General features: G+C 38.4%; 1 protein-coding gene across 7 annotated transcripts in view; it reads right to left on the reverse strand.

Moving 5' to 3' along the window:
• Positions 1 to 751: 751 nt before the first annotated feature.
• ADGRB2 (adhesion G protein-coupled receptor B2) overlaps positions 752 to 27,537 on the reverse strand; it is a 298,187-nt gene continuing 271,401 nt past the window's right edge. For 3 of the 7 annotated variants that reach the window (XM_075195184.1, XM_075195181.1, XM_075195186.1), the window contains 15 exons: positions 26,372 to 26,475; positions 24,806 to 24,908; positions 22,481 to 22,631; positions 20,509 to 20,578; positions 19,803 to 19,869; positions 17,245 to 17,330; positions 9,306 to 9,401; positions 8,102 to 8,273; positions 7,448 to 7,543; positions 6,474 to 6,552; positions 4,518 to 5,155; positions 4,168 to 4,239; positions 3,944 to 4,039; positions 3,286 to 3,342; positions 752 to 1,564 (listed from right to left, as the gene is read on the reverse strand). In XM_075195184.1, coding sequence (XP_075051285.1) covers positions 1,403 to 1,564; positions 3,286 to 3,342; positions 3,944 to 4,039; positions 4,168 to 4,239; positions 4,518 to 5,155; positions 6,474 to 6,552; positions 7,448 to 7,543; positions 8,102 to 8,273; positions 9,306 to 9,401; positions 17,245 to 17,330; positions 19,803 to 19,869; positions 20,509 to 20,578; positions 22,481 to 22,631; positions 24,806 to 24,908; positions 26,372 to 26,475 — 2,049 coding nt within the window. In that variant the 3' untranslated portion in view covers positions 752 to 1,402. The remainder of the gene's footprint in view (positions 1,565 to 3,285; positions 3,343 to 3,943; positions 4,040 to 4,167; positions 4,240 to 4,517; positions 5,156 to 6,473; positions 6,553 to 7,447; positions 7,544 to 8,101; positions 8,274 to 9,305; positions 9,402 to 17,244; positions 17,331 to 19,802; positions 19,870 to 20,508; positions 20,579 to 22,480; positions 22,632 to 24,805; positions 24,909 to 26,371; positions 26,476 to 27,537) is intronic. The other 4 variants (XM_075195182.1, XM_075195183.1, XM_075195188.1 and 1 more) reach the window with 4 other exon arrangements.

Genomic DNA, 27,537 nt, shown 5'->3' on the forward strand with positions numbered 1-27,537 from the left:
TTCTGGAGATTTCTTATTTAATACTTGTTATTATAAATATGTAAATAGACTATATATTTATAAACAAACACAGCAGGAGGAGAGCAGGCTGGATTGGACAAGCAGATATCTTCGACTGTCAAAATATATGCCTGTAATATTACTAATTACCTTACTGTCACATGTTAGCACAGATAGAACTCTTTTGGATAATTTATTCTACACCCAATACTAAACTTATCTCATTTATAAAGAGACAGATGTGTGATTGTAGGATATATTGATGCACAGAACCAGACATCTTCCCCAAACTCTTTACAAGATTTGCTCTCTACCTTCCACATAACAACAATTCTTATCTAGGCCTTATTTTGCCCTATGCTAGAATGAAAACTCCTATTAATATAATTTCACATTATTAAAATTATATTTTAAACCACAGTCATGTAACAAGGATTTTTATAACTGCTAAATTAACTGAATATTGGTACTTTTGCACTGGCCTATTTATTACATATGAATGTTTTCAGATGCCTTTGGGTTACATCCTCCTAAAATATTCAGCCTCACCTATCTTAGTAGAGAATGATCTACTGTACATGTTTCAGTAAGTCAAATTGTAGTTCTGTTCTACTAGAGTGTCCTTCTATTGTTTAAGAAACAGCATCCACTAGCCTTTGTGTACTTTTACTGGCTTCAGGAGACCACATAAAAATATTGAGTTAGTACAGGGTCTTTATGAATCAAGAAAACAAATACAACTTACCTCAGATCACGATTCAAAAGATTTTTTTTTTATTTTTTTTTTCTCTTTTTAAACAAATTCTAGGCATTTTTAAAACCCAGTGTCACCTGCCCCCTTTCCCACTGCCCCATACCAGAAATGTCAGTAAAGAATAGCATGGGCCAGTCTAGTCCAGTTGGGCCGCCATAAAGGCAAGGTAAGTCCAACCATCTCTGCCTGATCTTAGCAGGAGGCAGGGGAGAGGGGGCAGGAGTTAATACTGGAAGAAAGTGGTCACTTGACAAGCAATGTCCAGTAAGCAGGACAGAGGAAGTTGTGTGACAGAACAACATATGTGTGTATGTAAAGAGAACAAATGGCTTGTTGCCGCTTGGGTCCTCTATACAGTAGAGAAGTTAAGTGATCCTGGATATAGAATCCTGAAAACGGAGGGTTGCATTTCCAAAGAGCAACTCAATCCATTTATCGACCATAACTCTTCCTCTTGTTCACATCGGTTAATAGTCAGCTGTCTTATTTGGCAATTTAAGTACATTTCCAATGAGTACACCATTAGCCAAGTGCAATCCTCTGTGGGCTTAAACCAAGGACACTCTGTAAATGTTTCTCTGGTGTGCGAAGATAATCACCTGGAGTCCATGAGGTTAATAAAATTAAGGGGTGAATGGAGAAATTGCCTTATACTTCAGTCTGATAGTCTCCATCTGACATATCCATGGATATACGTGGAGGCTGATCCCAATCCACACAGCGAAGTCCCAGTCGGTCATGGATCTGTGAAGAGCGTGCTCTGTAGCTATCCCAAACCTTTTGATGGGGACCAGCTGGACTTGTCTTCTCCTGAGAAGACAATATCAGGTATGATCAATGTAAGTATGACTTTACAAAGTCAGATCTATATCATTTTACCAGTGGACTTCTATTGAGGATGTTTGAAAATACACTGCTTGGAAAATCCATTAAATACTTAACTGCTAAATTATCATACTAACATGGAAGTAAATAATAGAATCTGCCCATATGGGCTGAAATGTCCTAGTGGGGATAAAGGATGATTAAAATGACATTAGGCTACATGCATAGGCCATGGTGATGAAATTTCTTCACATCTATGGATAAATGAGATGTTGTTATGTCACTGTATAGTATAACTACGGTTTTGTGGACATCAACTGTGAGAACATCAATGCATTAATTTAATGAGTCAGTCAATAGATGAATATGATGATAAATAGAACTATGAAGAAATCAATTAATGAAATTAGTTTTAAGATAAATTTATCTAACCTTATGAAATGAACAGGACGATCTAACCCTGAAGATGTCAATGGATGCATCTTCCTCCAGTGATATCAATTGATGTAGCTAATTCAGACAAGGTTCATGACTATCTGATTATGATGTCATTGATGTGTATATTAAAGATGGAGAAACCCAAACAGTCTTTACAGCACAAGGACATCGATAAATGTGTCTAACACAAAAGACACTGATGAATGTATCTTCAATGATACTGATGGATGAATCAAACCTTTAAACACTGACAGGTCGGACTAATCAAAGGATGATGAGGGACATTCCATCAAACCCCAATATATGCAAACAGATCAATATAACCCTCAGTTTCAGAATGAATCAATAGAGCAGTCAGGATTTTCGTACGTGAAACTAACCATAAAATTTACAACAGATGGGAAATGAGGATGCTTATGAACGATTCTAAGTATAAGCAGATTACAGCTTCAAAATGGAAAACATATTGATAAATATAAACTACACAACTTTGAACAATAGATGCAACTATTAATAGTTATTACTAAAGCAAACTAATGGATATATGTAGTGCTGTATACACCTTTATATAGCACTGAAGAAATTAAACTCTTTTTAGATGTATATTACTTAATAAATAATATTAATTAGACATATTACTGATACAAAAAAAAGACCACATGAAAAAAAAAATGGATTAGTAGATAATCCTATAGCGGGCCTTTTATAATTGCTCTTTTCTTTTTAATTAAAGTAATATCTGATTTACATTAATATTTTATTATGTTCGGGAGACAGAAATTATACCAAACCATCAGCTTAACCACAAAGTTATTATTTTTCAGTTTAAACTTTAAACATAATTTTTTTGATTTTTAATACAAGAGGTTAATGTTAGCAAATACCCCATTAGAAGCTGTTTAGTTGGTGTAGTACAAGTGATTGATATATGTTACCCAGAGGACTAATTTTAGCTGTTACCACGACTTGCAGCTTAACAGAAAAATAAGTATCAAGTTCATTTTCAAATAAATCATCAGCAATGACAACTTCAAGTAATTAAGCATCTTCTTTTCATCATGGTAGTGACTATTTGCTTAACCACCACATTCTGTCACCCGCAGTTGTATCAATGTGTCACATTCACTTTATTGGCAGTAACGGATGTAAACAGAAGAATGTAAAACAAGAGACCTACAGGGTAAGAAGGAGGAAGGAACAAGAGAGGACATAACATATGTTTATTTTATTTGTAGGAAAATGACAATCACATAGTAACTGTTACTTACACTGGCTGAGGTTCTCTCCACTGCTCCTCCTGAGGATATACTCCAGCGTTTGTCTCTCTGAATTACAAACAAGCAAAAGAGCGACATGGCGAGAGGGTGAGAACAGCGCCAGATATAACTGGAGGGACAGCGAGGGTACTGAGAGTACTAGAATGACCTGTGAAACAGTACTTATAGCAACAGGCATGCTAAGAGAAGCATGTATGTCTACTGCCAACTATATATAGCAATACAACTATATATAGAAATAAAATCAAGAGAAGGTTCAGTATAATGAACGAGGGAGCAAAGGTAATAGGTAGGAAGAGATATCAGAAGCTAGTCAGATAAATTAATGGACTGCACTTATATATTGAAAAGCTATTATACACGCATTATATATTTTTTAGTTCTCTTATTGCTGAATTAAACAAAAACTCTCTAAAATCTGAGAGATGTTACAAATATTCTGCCAATTTTACATGCTAAATTAGTCACTAGGTGACCATGATGTCTATGAATGATGCTTCATTTACCATGATAGAACTAGCAATATTGCATTGTGGACTCTAATTATTCTTAAATGCCACTACGCATAGAAATAGACCTCTGTAAAGAGTAACCTAAATGTATGTTTCACAGAAAAGGAAAAAGTAAAGAGAACAGATTGTTGGCGCACCTTTGCACTGGCATCCCGATACCTTTCCAGTGTGTGGAACTTGCGGTTCAATTCATGATAAAGCTCTGAGTGTCTTTTTCTTGTGTGCATCACTTTCTGTAAAGAGTCAACTAGAGCATTAACACCATGCAGCCTAATCCTGGCAGCCCTTGTTCCCAATGTAGCCTGTATGTTATGAAAATCATCATGCAGATGTGGGTCTGAGTGTGGGTAAAAGTGCTCACCTCAAAGTCCAAATCTGAATATCTCAATCGCTTCCGCTGAGGGAGAAACACAGGGACAGGTTGGTGTGGCTTCTATGTGAGGAGGAAGAGAGAAAGGGAGGAAGGGAGGAAATGGATTGAGAGAGGGAGAAAGGTGTATACAAAGAAACACTGAGACGGAAAACTACAAACAAACATTTTCTGGAGCAACCGTGAAATGTTTTCAACAAAAGCAAAGCAAGTTGAAGGAGAATAATGATAAAAAGTGACGAGGGAAATGATGGAGAGAATGAGAGACATGGAATGAATTTGGCTGCATGCTACAAGAAGTTCACATAAAGACACACAGAGATGTTTCTTCCACCTCTCACCTCCAGAGATCCAGCGCTCAGAGATGGACCAGGCACTGTGCGGGGCATTGTACGACTCCGTTCATTCATCTCTGAAGCCAAGATCTGCCGGACGGAGGGCGGCTGTTTAAACGGTAAACCATACTGGTGCTGTGCGGGCACATAGGGTGGGGTGAGGTTGACGTTAATGTGGTCCACTGATAGGAAATTTGGATAACTATCTGTGTCACTTTGCTGGCGCCCTTTACCCAGCTCTGACAGCTTCACGTTGAGTTTTCCTTGTTCCCGATTAAAAGGTTTGAGACTCAAAGTCCGTCTGGGAAGCACCATATACTCACTTTCCAAAGACGGCTCCTGAGGTGCATCCCCAAAGTCCAAGGGCCACAAATTTCCCTCAGGACACAAATAAAGGGGGCCGCGATCCAAATTAATCTCTTTTTTCGGTAGTGGATCATTGAGCTCATTCACTTGATTGTGAGTTATTTTGGGAACCTGCAGGAGAATGCCCCCTGGAGCGGAGAGGTTCCCAGGAAGGTGGGAGAAGCTGAGTCCATCACCAACTTTGTGCAGCTTTAAGTCACCCTCATCATCTATAGAGATCCGGGATAGAGCTCCGGTCACACTAGAAGGGTGGCATGTGTTCAATTCCTTAAACAAGACTGAAAAAAATTGAAATAATAAAAAAGCATTCAAACCTATGTAATAATATGAGAAAACCTCAATTATTGATCACATTCAGCTATTTTTAAACCAGTTTAGAAAACTTGAGGCTACAATGGTTACAGTGCTAATTGTACACACTGGTGAGTTTACTGCAGTGAATATTTTAATAAAAATCACATCTGTAAATATGTTCCACATACATCCAATAATGGCTGTAACACCAACAATTTTCTTCTTAGCGATTCACTGTTGATCACTGCAGATAAAACAGTTCTGAAAAATACAGCTCTATTGAAATCAATGGTATTGGACAATTAACTGGCACAGAGGGTGATTTATGCTGTTGAGCGGCGATTTGTAGCTGCCTCAAAATCACTTGAAAAATGTTCAGTATTTAGAGTAGTGATTTTTAGCAACAATTGAAGGCAGGAAAAAAAATAACTGCAGAACAATCTATCAGCGATCGCTTATGAAAACAAACTTCATTTTCCACTGGAAAAATGCAAACAGTTGAGCTGCTGAGCTCCACAGTGGAAAATTGCTGAATTTCACGAGCAATTGTTGAGCGATTTTTCAGAACCAATTTTTATCTACCTCGAAATTGCTCATTGCACATTGGTGCAATATTTTTTAGATGATTCCGCGGTTTGCTAAGTAAAAAAAAGTTGCTGAGTAAATATGTAAATTGTCAGATAACATTAAATTTGAGAAAGCTGCATTTGAGCTGCAAGTGATTGTATTGGTTCTTTAATTTATAATGGATATGGGAACATATTTGCATACATTTTCATCCATCATTTTTCCTACCATAATCCCTACAGAAAAATCTAGAATGAGCAGGACTGTGCAGAGGAATTTTGGGCCCAGGTACAGCAACTACTTGGGGCCCTTCCAAAGGGGGCGTTACCACAATCGGTTGGTGGCTCCTCCCACTACTGTCCTAGTGCCTCCCCTCCCTCTTGGCACCCCAGTGTGTGAAACAACCTCCATTTATTTTTTCTTTTGTGAACTCTGATTGCTGTAATTTACTATAGGAATTGCAACCATAGAGCTGCAAAAGCACAGGCTGCCTCCTATGGTTTGTAAATTCTGGTGCCTGTAACTTGTAGAAGGAAATCATGATGTGATAAAACATCATCACCATTTAACATTCACATGATGGGACACTGGGAATTGGCAGTTCTGCCAGTGCAATAACATTTTACTATGACTATATCAAACTACTTCCTATGCGTTTTACATAATAAATCTTATATAACCGTTGTACTTTTTTGAATATGTGCTGTGCTACACATTTTATGTGAAGGTGCTTACCAGTTTCCCCATGTGCTGTGTACCATGAGGTCTTCTCGTCAGACTGACATGCCAGGTCCACATCTTTTTCAAACTCTGTCTATAAGAACATGTCAGAAATGTTAGGGACACAGAGGTCATTTTTTTGTACACGGCCATATTTTGAGCGTATAATCTGGTGTATTGATACGTAAGGGACACAAAATTGGACACATCTCTTAGGGGCAAGGTTGACTTGTGTCTCTGAGACAGAGATACTAGGGAGGGAATTTGGCAAGAAAAATAAAAGGGAGGGAGAGTGAATAAGGGGAAAGGAGGGGTTGGAAGAAGAGATATCATAGACCAGCCACCCCCTGCAGAAAACAGTGACACAACAGAGCTGAAATGGCCAACCACATTATATTTTTCCATGACCTAATTAATGGCCTACGAGCCAACAAAAAGTAGGCACAATGGGTCTGAGTCATTAAGGAAAGCAAGGCAAAAAAAGGAGAAAATGTTGTCCGGGACAAACCATGTTACAATGCAAGGGGTGCAAATTAGTTTATTATTTTGCATGTAAGGAAAATACTGGCTGTTTTTGCATGTAGCACACAAATACTTGATAGCTTTATTTTTACACTGCAATTTAAAGCCGATCTAAGACATGCCCTACCCCAACTATAAATCTGTCCCCACACTTTAAATTTACCTCCCCCTCCAATGCAACATGGTTTTGCACAGATGCAAAGTTACTCCTTTTTTATGCTTTGCTCTCCTTAGTGTCTCAGGCCCAATATCTTTGTCAAACAGACCCATTACTGGAACAGAGCAGCATAGCTTTGACACAGCCCAATCATGTGATCAGTATGTAACTCAGTTGAAGGCCGCTTGTTGCCCACTACTTTACAAGGACACCCCTGATTTGGTTTCTGTATTAGTTCTCTTCCTTTACTATGTAACTGTGTATGTGATACAAATGCCTTCTTGTATCCTTGTGCAGACGGATAACTTACCATGATTTGGAGCTGACCGTTCTTGCAAGAGTTTGGTGAATCTTCATTTTCATCACTGTGGCAACCACCTATTTGGCATTTTACCACTTCTTGAACCTGCCCACACAAACAGAAAAATTAAATTGAGTGGGGAACTTATGTTAACCCTCCATCCCCCCAACACCTGACTATTAGAACACCGATGACACCCACCCTAGTTAAGGCAGACCTTTGAAAGTTTTCAGAACTCACTGCATGGAGTTTGTCAGGTCAGCTGAGTATATCTCACTAAATGCATTCACCAATCACTGAGTGCAGAGCTATTGGTGAATGCACAGAAAAGAGCCACTGTGACGTGAACTATCCTATCAAGTGAAGTCATCAAACTTGACATACTCAGTTTACTGTGGTAATGTATGGAATAATAGAGATCTAAAGTATGTTCTGCTATGTAGGGGTGTGTGCAAATAATAATAAAAATAAAAAGTGACACAAGGACACACACAACATCTACCTCTAAAGCAGGTATACCTTTGTAGACAAATGATAGTTATTAAAGTACATATTAAACTAACATACTATACCAATATTGTAAACAGATAATCGACAGTACCAAAGCTTGGGTTGTTTGAAGACATTGGGGAAAGGTTGAAAGTGATGGTAGCAGATCCTCACCTCCCGGCGCAGGAAGCAGTGTACAGTGATAATCACGCAGCCTTGCACAGAATTGAACACTGCAAACAAGACTTGGAAGAGGATGGATCGGCGGTCAGTCATAGCCAGAACTGCAGACATCCATGTGAGGGCAAGTAGAGGAAGTACCACGCATGAACTCCAGAGGGATGCCCTGTGGTAAGGGAGTGGAGACACGGTGCAGATAGAAGGGGTATAGCGAGAAAAGGGAGGAGGAATATAGAGATAAAGATAGTGGTGAAAAGAGGAATAAGGAAAGAAATGGTTGGTTGAAGAAAGAAAAAAAATAACAACATAAGTGGAATGATTGGAAATTAGAATGTGTTTTAAGAAAGAGTGAGAGAGTAACCAAGAGCATTTTAGAAAGAAAATGCATAACAAAATAGAGGAAGCAATGTGAAAGATATACCCAGAATAGATAAGCAGGAGAAAGCATAGTCAGAATAGAAAAAAAGTGTAAATGAACAAATTAAAAATAGTTAGGAAGGAGAGAAAGATTAAAGGTAATGGAAAGCCATGAAGAGCAAGCCAGTGGTAGGTGACACAATAAAATGCACAGCAATATGAAGGGAAATGCAAGAGGTGTGGGTAAGGAGAGATAAAAGATCAAGAATCCCAGGTTAGGTGTGTGCAGTCGCGCTCCTGAAAAATTTCTGCTTGTGAAGGTTTCTCCTTATTAAATTAAATGTGTAAAATAATGCTTGTACGGGTCACCTCTCTAGCCTCAGGGCAGTGAAGGGTAGTGGGAGAAGTGCTAGTTGCCACCATGAGTGACATGCAGTGTAAGAGGTGGAGAAGGATCTGATTTCTACAGATTAGAGGGTAACATGAGAACAGACCAGGGATGTGCACACTAATTCAGGACTTCAGAACAGAGAAGACACCACACTGTGCAGATGACAAGTAACATACAGTGAGCCCACGAGCATCTAGATACATTTCATTTTAAAAGGAGGAAACATAAAACAAAAGCCTCCTTTTGTTTGTCATTTAATGGGAATGTACATGGATCATGGAAGGGTAGGTGTCCTGAGTCCTACTTACTGTAGAAGCACAATGCCACTACCAACATTGTAGAGGTGTAAAAATGTACTTGTATGCCAATATGTTTCAATATGTGTACAGTATTTGTTATAGTGTTTGTGTGTAATTGAAACAAGGCAGAAGGAAAGGACAGAACACTAACACAGCGTTGTTGGCAGTAGCTGCAGATAGATTGGCGCTGGGCAGCACTCCACATGTGGAACAAATCAGCGGCAGGTTCCTGCAGGATATCTCAATTCTGCAATAGCACATCACAACAAGCCAAGAGCATGCGGAGTAGTGGGGATTTAGTGGTAGTGGGAGAACAGGAGAACCAGAGGGAGGATTAGGTATATATTTATAGCAAAATAATGAAATACAGATAGTTGGGTAAAAAAAACAAAACATTTACAAATGTACATAAATTGGAAGATAAATAGATAAAGATGTTTATATATATTAAAAATCAAAATTGTGATACAAAAACAACAAATGCACATCACGTATATTGTGTGCATTTTCATGCAAAACGAGATGTACATTTATAGTGCATGCATAAAGGAAGACAAATTCACATATCAATATAAAACCCATTATACGGAATTACAGTACATGAGGGGTATGAAAGAGGTCACGTTGTGGGAAGGGGGGGGGGGGGGGACAGAAAGGAGCAGATATGAGGAATACAGAGACAGAAGGGAAAAGCCACAAAGGAGTATAGGGTACATGAGAGAGAGATAATAGAGCGAAGATGGGAGAGAGAAATAAAAGGCAGTGTGTTAGATCAGCTCTGGACTGGCAGGAAGGCAGCACCTGGTTAGCATGAGATGGATACAGGGAAGGGGAACTTCCACCACCATTAGAACCCTTTCTGTATTAGGCTTAGTTAATCTATGTCTTTCCAGCTATTGTCATTCTATGACCCCAATATACCCTGGACTTGTCATCCAACAATAGCTGCTAGGAGTCAGTGCTGCTCTAAGAACTGGCCTATCAGCAATACTGATGAATAGGAGAACTTCATCTCCATAAATGACCATGGATCTCTGACTCATGTTAGCCTGTTATTTCAGGAGGAGGTGTAAGCTGCCACTATACACAGAAACACATAAATACAAACACATTGGCATATAGAACATATATATATATATTAAAATATAACCCTAGCTGTAATGTTGAAACTGCAATTTGTTTTAAAGCAGCAGCACTCATGTAAAATGTTAGCATGAATGACTGAAATCTACCACTGCATGGCAAGACACTGGTCACTGCATTCTTTGTGTCAATGGCTGTATTAATTGTTTGGCAGTAAATGTGTATTCTGGGCAGCCAGTTGCAGCAACAGATTTCATTATTTATAGATCATTTTACACAAATTAAGCAGACTGGTCTGTAAAATATGGAGATACTGTATATGAGCTATGTTAACCACTAATGTAAGCAGGAAAAGTTTAATTAAAGTGATACCATTTCCTAGTTAACAGGTCCAGATTGCAATTGCAAGCGTCTGTGACTTCTAAAAGTCTTTGTTCTGAATGTAAAAATGTAGAAGCTAAATAATTTATTTCCTATTCACACAAGTAATATACAGATGACAAATCATCTTGACAAATAAAAATAGAAACTATTGCACAGATATGGAACCTGTGAGCGAAAGAAGAACTCAGCTGACAAGAGGCGTCAGAATGGTAAGTCTTTGGCATCCCTGGCATTTGCGGCACTGGACTAAACGAATCTGTAGATATTTGCTGTGAGTTGATCAGAACTCGCTGTGAGCAGAATGCAGCAGAAGGCGCCATGTCAAGCTAGAGGACAGCCGGTGGGAGGATGACAAAAGCACTTCTCCTGGAGAGTTGTGTAAACGATCTGAAAGATGCACTCCTGATAATGAAAGAAGAGGTCTTCCAGCAGAAGCAGAAGATAACCCAATGCAAAGGCAGAAAAAGAGACAGAAGGGATGGCAAATAAAGAGGTGCCCAAAGAAGGAACCGAAAAGGACCCCGGTGTTGGAGGTGGTTGTGAGTCGGACATTTTGACCAGAACTGCCTTGAGAAAGCTACCCCAGGGGCCTTTAAATTATGATGGTGAATGGACAACCCATGGAGGGAGAAAGACTATATTGTCAAGTTTGCTAAACAGATTTTTGAATGTCCGATTGTAGCAGCTGGAAGGAAGAGATGACTCTTGCCAGCTGGACATCATATAGCAGGTAAACACCATATAAGAACAGTGCTTATGGCAGCATTACTCGCACTTGCAGAAAGCCAGCATTGGAACTTGGGTAACCCTCACCTCTGCGGACAACGTCTTGGAAGGAAGGGAACAATTGCAATCAAGGGCGTCGGAGTCAAACATGGACCAGTCAACGTTCTTCATAGCCTAGACCAAGCGTTGCTCTGGGAGTGGTTAGACAGATTGAACCAGGGAATAGAAAAGACACTTCTTGACTCCTCAGACTTATCTGGGCCCGGAGGTGGTGCTGTACCTTGAAGTAAGGGTGCACCAAAGATTCAAGAGAATGGAGGTTATAGTGAAACCCGTTGGGCCCATAAGAGCAGTCTGTGGAACCATATGCACATTAGCAGTTGTCACTTGTGGGAGGGTGCAAGCTTCAGAAGGTGCCAACAGGAACTACATTTGCTGAATTTGTACCCATGCTGCATTGCAGTGTCAGAAGTCAATGGAGAGTCCTCCTATAGCCAGCTTCCACAGCTCTGTGGATAATGTCTCTCCGAGTAGAAGAAGAGAGACACACCCCTTAATGGAACGACCATGTGATCTGCAAATAGATGGACATCTCCTTGGATTGTATGCTTTGGATGATTACTGTTTTATATGGTACCTTTCATCAATTTTTCTAACCTGATAGAGAATATGTTGCATATGGTCCCGACCTTAAATTGAAGTTGTCAGGTTGTTTCATTGCTGATTCATTAAATTTGTTGCCATCATTTTTCCTTGTTTCTGCTACCCCTTCTATCCACCCATACTACCCACACACCATCTGCGCCAGGAATACTACTACTAGTTTTGTCACTGCACAAAAAGGATTTTGGCTAAACAGACAAACACAAGCATGAGATTCACATGTCGGATTTTTCGCTTATCCAGGAGAGGTACCAACAGATACTGTCAAACCTCTACCAGGAGATGAAGATGATGTTGAGGCAGATGTTGGACAACCACATGGTGACTGAAAACATGACTTAGTGGGCAGCACTGATCGTCCAGTTGAAGGATGAGGAAATACAGTTCTGCCTCAACAGTTGTATTCTGCGGGATGTTTATCCTCTGCCACCCTTAGTTGGAGTCATTACTTCTCCATGCTGGATTTATCAAGAGGATACTGGCAAGGTCCGGTGCCCCAGAAGAATCAGGAGAAGGTGGCATCCCTGACACCAATGCTCTGGCCATCTTCAAGTGGTTGATAGGGAGAAATTTGGCTGACCTGAACGATGGCATCATGATCTAGTTGGACAAAGTTTGCCCCATGTAGGAGGAGCATCTGTCTTGACTGGCTTTGGTCCTGAGGGATCTGAGATATAAAGCTATGGAAACATCACCTCCTGAAGCCCAGTTTGAAGTACTTAGGACATCTCTTGTCCAGGGATGGTGTGAAGCCCACACAGGATAAAGTGGCAGCAGTACAAGGATGGAAGACACCTGGAACAATCACAATCACAGAGCTACCATGCTAGGACTGGTAGGTTACTACCAAATATTCATCAAGAATCTCACAACAGTAGCCAGACCCTTGCCTGACTTACTCCGTGGAGTTATGAGTGAAATGTTGAATAAGATGATGCCATGGGAGACTGCCCAGGAAACTGCATTTGGTCAACTGAAGAATGAGTTGATGAGGGCCCCAGTGTTGGTGTAAATGGACTTTAAAAATTCTTCAACATGTACAGATGGAAATCATCGTGGACTGGGAGCAGTTCTGGCACAGGTGCAGGACAGAGAAAACAGGCAATCGCATACGTCAGCTGAAGTCTACAAGCGAAATACAGAAAACTACCGCTCCTTCAAGCTGGAACTGTTGCCCGTGGTCTGGGCCTTGATGGAAAAGTTTGACGAGTACCTCACCAGAGCTGAATTTTAAATTGCCACAGACAACAAACCCCTTGTCTACCTGGAGATGGCCAGTTAACAGCGATGGGTAGTAAGACTGCTGATGTTTACACTCAATATCTTGTTCCGGCCTACAAAGAGCAAAGGGTATGTTGACGCGTTGGCACCGATGATGAAGACAAACAGAAGACTGAGATAGCCGCACGTTGACCAATGGGGACATATATGAAGTGGTACTGGAAGATGGAGAGGGGCAGTGAGGAAACTTCACCATAATATGCTGCACTTTAGCTTCTTCAGAGATTTGAGTCCTGCCGAACTGATGGCACTGGAGGAGACAAACACACGTGAGGTAAATGCCAACAATTGGTGGGTTCCCTTACATGAAGGTGTGGCAACTCCAAGACCCGATTGGCTTACTTTTCGGTGAGTCAATTAGAGCACCTGACAAGCACTTGAGTTAGGTGCTGCAGCGAGCCAATCAGAGGTATTTATTTAATCGCCCCTCCCCTTTGCAAAGGTCAAAGGTGAAGGTTCAAGGGCTTTCTGGACCATGGCACCTTGACACCTATGGCTAGAGGAAAATAAGGTGTTGGCATACGGGGTGAGGTTGCAGTACCTCATACCTGCTCAGTGACTCAGACACACCCCTCCTAGTACCAATTGTTTGTTTACCACTGTCACTGTAGGAAATAAATCACATGCTCTACTGCTAAGAGTTTTCAGGTCGATCATTCCCATTGGGTTAGATTGTTCCTTTCTCCCGCAGGGTTAGTTTACATTGACATCAGGTAGGCTCCCTTACACAGATATGGATTGTTAACAATTACATTATAACATAACAGTTATATATTTACATTTCTCATGCATGTGTGTGCCAAGATGATAGTTATCTGTTTTATGTGAATAAAAATAAGAGCTTCTAAATTATAATACACATGAGGAAAACTAGTCTTAGACTAGATCTATTTAATATTTTTTTTCTTTAAGTTAAAGGAAAAATTTAAATAATTCAGGTAGCAGTAGTGACAGGGTAAGACGGCTTTAAGTAAAATTTTGGTAAATTGGGACCTGTTTTGCATTTTAATGGATTTACATATACTGCAAAGTATTTATATAGAAATATTTAAATGGCTATGCATATCCCTTTAGCCAATAATGTGCTAACCGATGTAACAATCATCAGTAAACTAAACAATATGACTATTGACTACATTCGGTAGCGGACTATTTATTAAAATTACTGAAAGGTGCAAATATGCACTAAAGCTAGAGCAACCAATCAGACATTTGCTTTTATTGTCTAATTTGCATTTGAGCAATGATAGTAAATGGCCCTCACAATGCCTGTTTGCTGTCCTATATATTTCCAAGATTGGTGCAAAGTGACTGATGAAAAATAATGGTCATCACAGCCTAGTCAGTTTAAACATTTTTACAGTTAACATGACCACCTGCCCTTCTTCAGTATACTAAGAGAGATAGTAGCATGGATATAATTTCTGTGTCAGTTGGTCTGGATGCCTGTTCAATGCAGAATGGATAGAGAGAGGCTGTAATGTCACTCCTATATATCAGTCTCTCTTCAGTTAAAGATAGACCAGCTGCATGGGAGTCAGAACTTCATCGCTGATTCTATTATTCAGTGTATAAGTACTCCTCAATGAGTCAGTGACAGCTACTTCTCTTATGAGACTGCATCATCATAAGAGTAACAGTTCTTATGTAATCATGTTGGCACCTCTGCTGGGCTGCTATATATTTGTGTGGACAATGTTCTGAGCTGGCTACCTAATCATGTGAGCAATCTGTTCGACTGTATACAATCATGTGGGCAACACTGCTGGACTGGTATATATGGGCACCTATGTTGTATGGCACATAAACATGTAATCACTCTTCTCTGCTGGTAAATAATAATATAGCCACCTCTGACATTTATACTTCAGCTGACCTGGTATATAATTATGGTGTACCTCTGCTGACTAGTATCTCTGCTGAACTGGTATAAAATAATATGGGCAGAGCTAGTGACTGGCAAAAAATCATGAGGGCACGTCTTCTGGAATGTATAATTATATATGCACCTGTGGCTGCTGATGAGGTTGCCTTGAGGCTTGAGTTAGAAGGAGGAACAAAAATTGCTATCTTGCCTAGAGTCTCATCTGAACATAAAAATGCATTGGTATACATGGGAACATTGAATACTGTATAGTGGATCACAAAATACTGCTTGCATGTATCATCATCTGAGGTCTACATTGCACATTAGGAAGCTGGTTTTGATTTGGATGCAAGCCTCATTTTTTAGCATTAAATACGGATCTTCATGCTGTGCATGAAGATCAGAAATGCGTATGTCTACGTCTGTATTAAGGTTTTTTTGTATCATAGGATTTTGCCTCCTTACACCTAGAGAAGTAGAGGTTGTGCACTTAACTGCCAGGGTATTAGAGGTTCGAGCAGCAGCAGATATGCCTGTCATTGGACATGAGGTTGAAAAAATGTATCACTGAACATCACTGTATCAATAAAGTTCATTACAGCTAGACATTATGTGGGATCTAACCACTACTAACCAATCAGAGTACTTTTCTCACACGCTAACCAATGACAGTGAAGCCACTATGTATTGGTTAGTGCTGACAAATCTCATTGGCAACGTGGCTCCACAATGAGCAGGTCTTTCTCATCCATGTGTTTTTTTTTTTTTATTCCATTTATGTTAAAAGCCTGAACAAATATGAAGGTCCCCCTGGATTTAGATGATTAATAAATTGGTGAAAGAGGGACTTGGAGAGTTTTTATTTAAATAAGCTCTGTTTTAAAGAATAATATTTATGTAAACCTTTTTTAACACATTAAAACGCCATTCATAATCATCAAGTTGATGATGATGATGAATGGCGTCTTAAGTATACCGCTGCATTATGACAAGCTTAAAGCGAATATTAATGCGCTTTAAACATATCTTCATGTGGGCACATTTATGTGTTTATTTTAACTTGTACTTGAAAGTGCAACTAAAACTAAAAATGTAAATGTAACATTTTTGTAGCACTCAATTTAAGTCTACATTTTGGATGTACATATGTCCAGCTCTAAATCACCCCTATATGAGCTCCACCAGTTCTGGCTGGTATCTGTGTAGTAGATAAATAGACAAGAGAAATTACAGGTATGTTATAATCTTTAAAAAAAAGCCTTCAATATAATATATTCACCCGAACTCCCCAAGAGTATTATACTTCTTGTGATGTTGTATTTAAATATACTCAAATGAGATAGCTTAAGCTAAGTGCAAGGTGAGTACAGTTAAAGAACTTCACGTTTTGCGCTTCTGCGGGGAATGGCATTTCCAGCTGCATTCCGGGCAATAAAATAAACTACTTCACACATACACAAAAGTGGCACATGTAATAAAGGTATTTCCTATGTGCCCTCAATCTCATGACTAATTAAAGCTATAAATGAGACTTAATTTAATGAGGTGTTCCAAAGTGGTAATAGGATGGACTTTGATATGACATGACAACTTGGCATTTTGTACATCTCGGTATAGCTAGGTGCACTTGAGTAAGTGTGCTCCCTGGTGTGCTCTGGGGGGACCATGCAGGTTTTATTTGGTCTTTAGCTAAAGGTTTGTCACTTGTTTTTTCTATATCTATGTTATTGAAATACAAAGACACAATTTGGAATAAATGAGGTTGCTGTTTGTTGTACATATGCTCTGTAAGAGTCACCCATCTGCTATAACCAAACAAAGGTGCCAAACGATTAACACATGTGCTGCCATGTTGTAAAACAAATGCAGAAACCAACCAACATCCTAGACAGACACTAACATAATGAGAATACAGAACACTGAAGCCCTCCATCAACACTCACATTACAAATGCAAAACACAAACACAGTGACATACTATCCCGCAGTCAACATTGACATTACACATGAAGGGAAGAAGCCTCAACATAAATATATAAACAAAATGGCAATATGCTTATTTTGTCCACAAACAGGAATGCACTTACCCTGCCCGCTGCTTTTTGGATTTGTCTGATATGCCATCCCGAGCCATTAGTTTGTTGAAGACAATTATGCCAATCAGCATGTTAACCTATGATATAAAATTCAGAGAAACATAGAAATAATCACTGGTTGCATGTTTATCCACAAACAATTTACAATCCATTTTTACAACAACAATCATTCAAAAACTTACATTTTACACTAAAGGTAACATATATTTATACTTAGCACACTAATGTTGACCTTAGTATTTGGCTTCCCCTGTGCACAAATTGTAAATGTGCAAATGTTTTAGGTTTAAATAAGCTTGGGAACATGAAAGGACAACTAAACAGACTTTATTTCCAAAGTTATATTTCTGGCGTTTGTAATGAAAATGCATTAGTTTTTAATGCCACCTCCAAACTGACATTGCTAGCTTGTATATGTAAAATGTATGAGCACAGTGGGGAATACATTCAAATTTGACAGACTCATCCCTTGTACATCATCTAAATATCATTCAAGCACAGGCAGAACAAACTTTTACTCAGTGATCAATAATCAGATCATTATCCATACACTCTGATCCTCTCGTCATTCGGAAAAACCCTTTGCACCTTTGCAAACCTACCTTCTTGAGTCATACGCCCTGATGTAGACACAGGAACATTACATAAAAAAAATAAAAAATGCCTTATGCAAAGAAATCCTGCGTCATAATTGAGGCCCAGTGTGTCTCTTCCTAGTATCTGGTATCTATATCCAAAGATTTTATTATTTGTTTGTTTACAAAAATATATTTTTTTAAATGAGAAACAGTCACTAAGGACACCAGGGAAGGTGAAGTTTGATAGTTGTTAACTAGACAGTGCTCTGTCTTCTTACTGGTTCTAGAGCACTGATGTAAAGGAACGAGTCATTAGTAGAGGCACAGAGAACAGCCAGTTGTGTGATAAGCACAGTTACTGGTCACATGCTATATGCTATATATATTTTATATATGTTTTATATAGGGTTTCCTTAGACTAAAGCACAAGACTGCTGCGGAGAGTGCAATGTATTACATGGTAGTACATATTATATGGTAGTATACATTTATATTATTATTATTATAAGTCAGTGATGTTGTATTCATTCACCGTAAAGTTTTGATTTTTGAGTGAAATAACTGGATTTTTATGCAGACAGGTTGTCATTTTCATTTTGAGAAAAATCATTGTAATTTTGCATAATTTGGCAAGATATTTGCAAATTTAAAATCGATATAAGTATATGATATTTGTTTATTGTTACATTAAAATCTATAAGTGTCCGATGACTTTGTTATTTGTTTCATTGATACCATTTATCTCACTGACATTCAATTACATGATTATTCATGTTGCTTTGTGATTAATTCATTTTTAGTATGTTTTTATATTTGCAGAATTCGTTATTTACATATTTTACTTCAGAATTTGAGGTTCTTTTTAATGTTTTATCATGTTCTTTATTTTATTGTTTCTTTTTTTATGATATTTATCAGCTCTTATTGGATCAAAAATATATCTTTATTATACCTGTCAGGTTTTTTAATCAGCACCTTGCTAATAAGGCCTGGATTTAAAAGTTGTGTGTTTTTTAACATATGTAGGGACAATCCTTTAATCATTGTAAGTATTTATAGATAAAGGGATAATAACTGTACCGAAACATTGGAATAAACACAGAAATCTGCTAAAATTGGGTTCTGCATTCAACTATATTGTTTGGAGCAGCAGGCAGCAGACCAGACACCCACAAACGTAAAGAATGCCAGCTGAATTATGTTATGCTTGATTAGTATGCTACTTGCGCTATTTAAATGTCAGGTATTATAGGTAATAATTTATGAAGTGACCCTGTAGCTTTCACATAACAAATTTTACCCATGTATTAATTAGAGGAGCCCTCTTCAAATTAGTGGGTGACCAACTTGTTCTAATTATTCCAAGTACATTTATTTGAACATTTCACTGTTCTTTTAGAACTTTACTCTTATTAGCTGAAATTAAATCTGATTAATAAAAACAGTTTATAGAGGAATTTTACATATCAGCTTATTATTATAACACACTTTACCAGACTGAACAATTTTAGAATATGTTTTACGTTGCTTGTCACTCACTGATACCAGCTCACATCAAGTCTACCTAAAAAATGAATCACATACTTTGCAATTTATACATTTCTACAGATGACACCATGTTAGCTGCCTCTTATTCTTGCTAAAATTCTATTTCCATGATAACAACGTATATTTGTTATATGTTTGGAGGTATTATCATTTTTTGCTTTTTTTGGACCTATAAAATGCAGCTACTTATTTAAGGAGATTTTAAAATGTGAAATGTTATGTACAGGTATCACGGAACTAGAACAGCATATCTGACGGATTATAATAACAGTGAATAATAGATCCAATGCTCCAATGTACAAATATGAAAGAATGAAAAGAGCAGACAGTGGGGGACAATCACATATTATCTGCTGCCACATTTTATATTTCTGGGGTTGATACAGCAAGTAAACATATAGTGTTGACCATCACAATGCTTACCAGAACAATGACAGCCGCCGGCCCCACAAAAGCGTAGAGTAACCCTCCTTCCAAAGACAGCCAGCAGCTGCAGGCCACAGAAACAATAATCCAAGGAAGGGGAGGGGGGGATTAAAATAGACAAAAACAAACAAATAAAATAAAAAGTAAATTAAGGCATATAAGTCAATGGAGAAGTTATCAACTCTGCATTCATCATCTTGTCAAAAGTTACTGAATCGTGGATGGAACGCCAAAGGAAAAGAATTGAATAGCGGATTGTTGGCAAATAAAGGTAGGCAGGAAAGAAATACTCTGCATATGTTGCCTTCAATATAGTATACGGGCCAGATGTCCCTAATTTCCTGGGAAGTCCCAGGTTTTAACAATTTATCCCAAAGCATTTTTGGGAATGTTCCTATGTTTAATATTATACAGCTGCATTGCAGAACTGCTCTTTTTGATGCAATCCCCTCTATCTATTCTCCTTCTATTTTAAGTTAATATTTATTAAAGAAGAGTAACTTTAAAACATTTTTTTATAGCAACTTCATTAAATAGATCATAATTGGATGTGCGTCAATGTCGAGCTAGGTAACTCTGAGTGTCACATGCTTATTTGTACTTGCTTAGCGGTAAAGTGTTTTTAGAAATGATATGCCATTGATGTCACAGCTTGTAGCTCACTATAAGAAGAGACAGAAGTATACATTGAGGACTAACTTACTAATGGGGTGTTCCATATCCTTTTGTTCTGGTGAAACCAACAGACACTGCAACCACTAGAGCTGGTAACCCTGACAACAGAAACATGTTATTATGTATTAATGTTACGTACACACTTAGTACTTAAAGGGGCCGATTCAATTTGGCCAAGTTGGTGTAGGAATAACGCAGCACTAATACTATTACCTTTAATACGGTAATTTTAACGCTCCGTGACGCGGGCAAAAATCAGCGTAAAATTACCGTACTAACGATAACACTCTTACCATAGTAACGGTAATAGTGCGGAGTTCTAGAATAACGCGACAAATTGAATCGACCCCAAAGAATATCCTCGGTATGATAATAAATTATATTAAAAAAGATTTTACACTGATATCTTTCTCAGACTATTATTTGCCTTTGTGAAGGACAGCCACTAACCAGACACACATTACCAGTAGGTCTGCATGTATACAAACTGATTTACTGTTTATATTTCTATGCAGTTTGAATACTAGTATTTTTCTATGTTGATAACACCATGTAATTGTACTTGTGAATTCTGAAATTACATTACACTTTAGCACATAATAAAGGTTTCCTTGGTATCTGGTGTATTTAATACATGACAAAGATTTATCTTAAGATTATATACAGAAAGCAGTAGACATTACATTTGACTGGGGAAAATGTAGTTTTTACTATTTCTTGTCTGCTACCACTATAGGCCCACCCTCTACAAGTTTTCAATTTTTTCGCCTAAAATACTGCTTTCCCCACACTCATTTATGTCTTAAATTAATCATGAGAGTGAGGGCATATCAATACAATATTGCATTGTATAACGTGTAATTTTGTGTGTTTGAATATTTTACATTTTTGGGTATTTCTGAGCACATAAATGTGCATACCAGCATAAGGGATGCCTGGATGGTAGGAAAAATATCTCATCTCACTGAGGACATCTCCTGATTACCATTACCTCTTGAGGACAGAATTGTGGGGAGAAACAGGCTCTACCAGCCAGTAGCCAGCATGAGCACCCTAATCTGGTCAACTCCACCAGTCAGAAGATACACATTTTCTCCCTTGCCATCTTGGCATACAACTGTGCAAAATTAGATGCATCATATCACAAAACAGCATATAAGCTGTGGGGGTGCATTTTAGCATGTCCGTAAATGACTTTATTAATTTGTAAAAATTTGCCTAGTAAGAGTCAGTAGATCTGCTAGCAAGACCCAGTATTACCACAATGCAATAATAATTATATAATTGATGATAAAAATCCAGCCCAGGTTATTACAAACTGAAAATAATTAGGAAAACATGAGTGAAACATTATAACCAATTTGACAGGTCTGAGACAGGACTGGCCAATTAGCTTTACAAAAATATTCAGTATAATACATGCTGGCAGTAGAAGCACCTCTATGGCATCTCCAGTCCCCTGCTCCAAGCAGCGCACAGCCATCCGCTAATGCGGATGTGGCTCTGATCACAGAAGCCAAAGCCTCAAAGTAAATAAAGAAATAAAAATAATAAAACAACTAATAAAAAAGGCTGTCCAGCGGCCCTGAAGCAAAAGTATGTCCTGCCACTTTGGGGTACTAAATTAAACTGAGGCCTAACGGGAGAGGGGTACAGAGACGTAGAAGCTAGAGTCAAATGTTAAGTTCTTAAAGTGCCTTCACGCATGTATCCCCTACACTATACCCCAATGTTCCCAGTGTCCTCCAATGGATGCAGGAGAAATATGTTATTTCCTATAAACATTCATGTTTATAACCATACAGCACTAAGTCTTTCAACTGCATTAGTGAATAGACCTTTTCTCATTATTAAATCACATACTACACTTTTGAATTTGCTTCCATGCCTATACACAGTTACAAACAATGCATGCCTAGTATAAAAAAGAATAAAGAAGAAAATAAGAAAGCATATGTTAAAATGTTAGAAGTATAGCCCTATAAAGAGTTTCTTCTTACCCCATCCTAGGCACAAGAAACGTTTACGGACCAGACGTGTTCTCATTTGCCCAATAACTGCTAGGTATGACTGCCAAGCCTCCGTAAGTACCCAACAGAAGGAAGAGAGAAAAAAAAAGTGCAAGAAAGCAGCAATCAGAGCACAGACAGCCTGCAGAGAGACAGAGGGCAGAGTTAGGCACAGTAACATCCATGGTGGAATAGTGATATCTGTACATGGGTGTTTTGTGTGTTCGTATATTTAGCTTAAATGTTGGGCTTTAGGCTTCCTTACAGGCTTAGTCTCCTGGCTACTGTTACAAATGAACATCCATCAAGCATCAGACCAGACAATCTGTTTATTTGTAAAATGTGTTTGACATTTTTTTAAATGTAAATATATTTTTTGTTAATCAATTATAAGCACCTGAAATAAGGTTATTTCCCGTTTACTTTTTGTCTCAATTCATTAATTTAAACTGTTTGTTTTTATGCCATTAACTAACCAAGCCCTGATTAATTTAGTCTAATGTAAGTGGGAAATACTGGACCATCAGAAAAATGCTGAATGAGTCCAGTTGCTACAACAACAGTTGGGTGGGGAAGCAACTACACTGTAAAAAACACAAGTGATAAGATCACAGAATAGGTGTAACGCTCACTACAAGTTATGGGTACTAGAAAAAGAAACAATATATGGGATAGTAGTTCATTTTCTGCACTACATATATTTTTACTTTGCATACTAATGAATGTATGCCATGCCATGGTGCAATGTGGTTAGAGTACACTTTCATGAAAATTCTTCCCTACCACATCAAGTAAAACTGTGGGGTAACTTTACTAGAGGGAACTAATCATTGCTTGAGTACTGACAGTGAGATGCAACACTAGCAACAAATTGTGCCACTACTTTACGTAATTCTAGTCAGGACTGGTGTGCCACGCTGCTGGTAATACTCATAACAACATGGATTCCACTAGTAGAAGTATTGCATCCCACTGCTAAAATAAAAATAGTGAGGAGGATTAGGAAGTAGTACGCCATTAGAAGGTTGAGTTTGGGGTTCTAAAGAAGTGGCGGCATGAATCAGCACTTGGCACTAGTATAAGTATCACAAATTAATATTAACATACATCCCAACTGTCCCGATTTCAGTGGGACAGTCATGATTTCGGGGATCTGTTCCGCTGTCCCTCCCGGGGACATGTTTTTCCCACGGGTGTGAATGTTAGGGAAAGGAAGGTATCTTATGGGCAGCCTAGCACTTTACAGCGCTAGGCATGACCACAACCCGGGCACGTTGTGGTCACATCCCCATTGTGCCGTGGCCACGCCCCCTGTCCCAGTGCCGGGGACAGACTTGTTGGGAGGTATATATTAATAGTAATGTTACTGACTTGCAGATATCAAACTTTTGTAGTTAAAAGAATTTCTGCAGCAAACCCATTCATCTTAATCTTCTGTGTGTGGAATACACACAAAAAACAATATGCCTCTCACCACCCTCTACTCCATTTCCAAATCGATTTTCCTTTCTAGCCCCCAGCATTGCTGATCTATTGTATAACTGGCAGCATATTACTGAGCATGTAAGTTAATTCAGGTATTGATTAAAAAGCATTGGAGGAAAGAAATGAAAGCAGACACAGAACACTAGGAAATGCATAAGACTGGTGTGCATAAGAAGGTTTGGGAGGATATAGTGCAGATGTAGTGTGGGGGCTCAGAGCACAAATTATTTGTAGATTATTTCCAGATACACCTAGCAAAGTGATAAATGTGCCAAGCCAAACGTGTCAATAGTAATTTTCTTTAACTCACAGCAATCACACTCCTTCAACACAGTATATTGTATATACATTAAGGGCCTGATTCATTAAAGAACATAAATGCCAATACGTGCCATATTTTCGTTAAACGACATTGCGCATGCTCAGAAATGGACTATAAGCAAGTGAACGCAAGAACATCCAATTAATCTTTGACTGTAAAGGACACTTCCGATAGCCTAAATTTTCATGGGTGGAGCAGGGAGGGGAAGGGCGTATACATGTAGTCAATGTACAGCAAGGGCGTGCCAAGCTCGAACTCACACAGCAGCGCCCGATTCAAGTTTTTTCCATTAATATAGTACCTTAATGAATCAGGCCCATTCTCACATATCGTTTATATTAACCCTTCTTATAGACATATACCATAATTCCTTTAAGTTCTCTAAGTGACCAGTCTGATAACTCCTATTTTTATTTCACATTGTTACATAGCAACTGTTTCTGTCATTCCTTTTAGTAAATGGCCTAACCCAATCACAGTACAAGTTGGATAAAACCAATGTATCTCACCTTGCTGAGTGCTTGGGACTGTCCCACCAAAATCAAAACATTGGAAGCAAGAATGGACAAACAGAAATTAAGCAGGATGATGGAGCGCTCAGAACGAATGAATCTAGAAGACAAATTAAACATACATATAAACATACATATAAAATACATAAAAAGCTACAAGAAAACATGCTATAGTTTTAATATAATGTTTTTTAGTCTTAATTGAGTGTATATAGTTATATTTTAATATTAACTTTTCCAGACTGTATATTGTTTTTGTGGGGGACAGATTTAGTGGTCTGCACAAGACATCCACTAGCTTCATGCAACTTTACTAGCAGCAACATGCTTTTACCTATATAAGGTGGTATATTTCATGTGTCAGTGACAAGGTAGGTTGACGGCTTCTCTGTAGATACATTCAGGAAAAGGCTTCTTTAGGTAAGTACATTAATATTAATGGAGTATTCGTGTATTTTTATATTAAGACCAATAGTTAGCCCAGAGGATGAAGACTTCTGCAGTTAGTTTAGCATGGGTGGTTATTTATAGAGGTAGTTTAGTGTCACACACCTTATGTCAACTGATTTTTTGGTCACAGGTTAGACGTGGTTAGATCATCTTTAAATTTCAGTGAAAAAATAAAGCTATCAAGTATTTAAATACTGGCTTAAAAAGCAGCCAGTATTTAACTTGTAAAATAATAAACTAATTTGCACCCCTTACATTGTAACTTGGTTTGTCCCGGAGAACATTGACGCATTTTTTTTCCATAATGACTTAGGCCCTCAGTGTAAACTGGATTGCATAGTAACCAAGAAGCCAGCTATTATTTGATTCAGTTTACATTGATCTACTAGTACCATCTAGCAAATTTAGTCTTTCCTTGCTTCTTCTTGGGCATTCCTCATCTTATGGAATGCTGTGGTGAAATCATTTCATGGAAAGAGCTTCTCTTTAATAACATGGAAGAACAATGTGTGGACTGACATGCATTTAATAGACATCTGTTACCGTAAGGCATAAATAGTTGCATTTTTCACTTGTCTGTCTCCTGACTGTTAAACACCATTGTCATATGTTAACAGTGCATGAATAAAGTGAGGAAGATTTTGAAGTGATGACTTTCTCTGCCACCACTGGACGTGGACCTCCCTTTATATCTTACAATTATACCCCATTCCCAAAACACTCCATGATAAAAAAAAAATATGCTTTAATACGTATTATGCCACTTACACTCTCATGACCCACTGCAGTATGGATAACTTGTGACGGGAAGTCTTTAGAACACGACACACTGCATGGAGTCCCTCTGAACTGGCATCACTGCATGGCCTGGGTAATTTCTGAACAAACCACACTGCTCTACCTGGATCATTTCTTATCTGGCCACTTCATACTTTCTGGTTATACAGCATGGATACCATCTAAACTGGCAGCATTGCACTGCTTGGACACTTTTTGAATACAACACAGTACCTTCTGTATTCTCCTAACTGTGGAACATTAGATCTGTTGTCGAAGTTGTTGTGTCAATAAGAGAAAAAGAATAGGCAGCGTCATGTATACCCACAAACATACCTCCAAAATGCAGCATAAACAGCAAGAAGAATGAGCAAAGCCATACAGGACACAGCACAGCCAATCATCAAGGGCACCGATGGAGAACCAGTGACATCCATTACCTGCAGAGACAACAAAGTGTCAGCTCTTTGTAAGATATGCGCAGCAACAGGACACCTGGCTGAAGATACCAGATCAGAATGGATTCATTATGAGATTTGTCTAAATCATAAGGGGTTGTTCGTATGCCTGGGGTTTAACAAAATTTCTATGATTTGGCCAAACCAATGCAAATAGTAATTTCCTCTGTACTTTAGTGGGAGAAATAAGATAACACTTCTGGAGCTGAAATTACAAACTAGTTGTTATCATTTAAACTCCTACTTCTAATATTAATATGCAAATTAGTTGGCATTCAGTTCAATAACCCACAGATTATTTTCTAAAAGGACTCAAAATTGGACTAAATGCTCTTGTTTAGAACCTGTGCTCCCTCCTTAAGAAATAATAATAAGTGTCCATTCTAAAACAAAAAAGTTGGATATATATGTTCCAAATGTTAAAGTTTAATTCATGCACTCATCATCTACTGCATTGACTATTGCAATTCCATCCTTACTGGTCTTTCCCGAATCAGACTCAATCTAGCAATTCAGCCCTACAATCCATTTTGCACGCAGCGGCTAGATTGATTTTTCTTGCAAATCGTTCTTTCTCTGCTGATCCACTCTGCCAGTCTCTACATTGGTTGCCTGTTTTTCACTGAATCCAATATGAAATACTTCTACTAACATACAAGGCTATCAGCAAAACTGCACAAACATACATCTCCTCGCTTGTCTGAAAACTTCTCTCAACTCGATACCTCCGTTCTGCACAAGATCTGCGTCTCTCATCTGCACTTATTACCTACTCTCATTCCTGGTTATAGGACTTTTTTCAGGCTGTACCCACTTTCTGGAATTCCCTTCCTCACACAATAAGACTTTCTTCTACTCTTCACTTTCTGAAAACCCATCTCTTTAAGTAAGCTTATAAAAATCTTCAACTACCCTAGGCTACCGTATTATCACCTTGGGAAAACCATGTGATAAAATTATAATGGTTATTCCAGCTAATAATACTGACTGAACCAGGCGCTAGGCTGCTGCTCCTGGCTCTGATGCACAAGTTCTGTTCAACCT

Source organism: Mixophyes fleayi, chromosome 2 (assembly GCF_038048845.1).
Source record: "Mixophyes fleayi isolate aMixFle1 chromosome 2, aMixFle1.hap1, whole genome shotgun sequence".
Classification (NCBI taxonomy): domain Eukaryota; kingdom Metazoa; phylum Chordata; class Amphibia; order Anura; family Limnodynastidae; genus Mixophyes; species Mixophyes fleayi.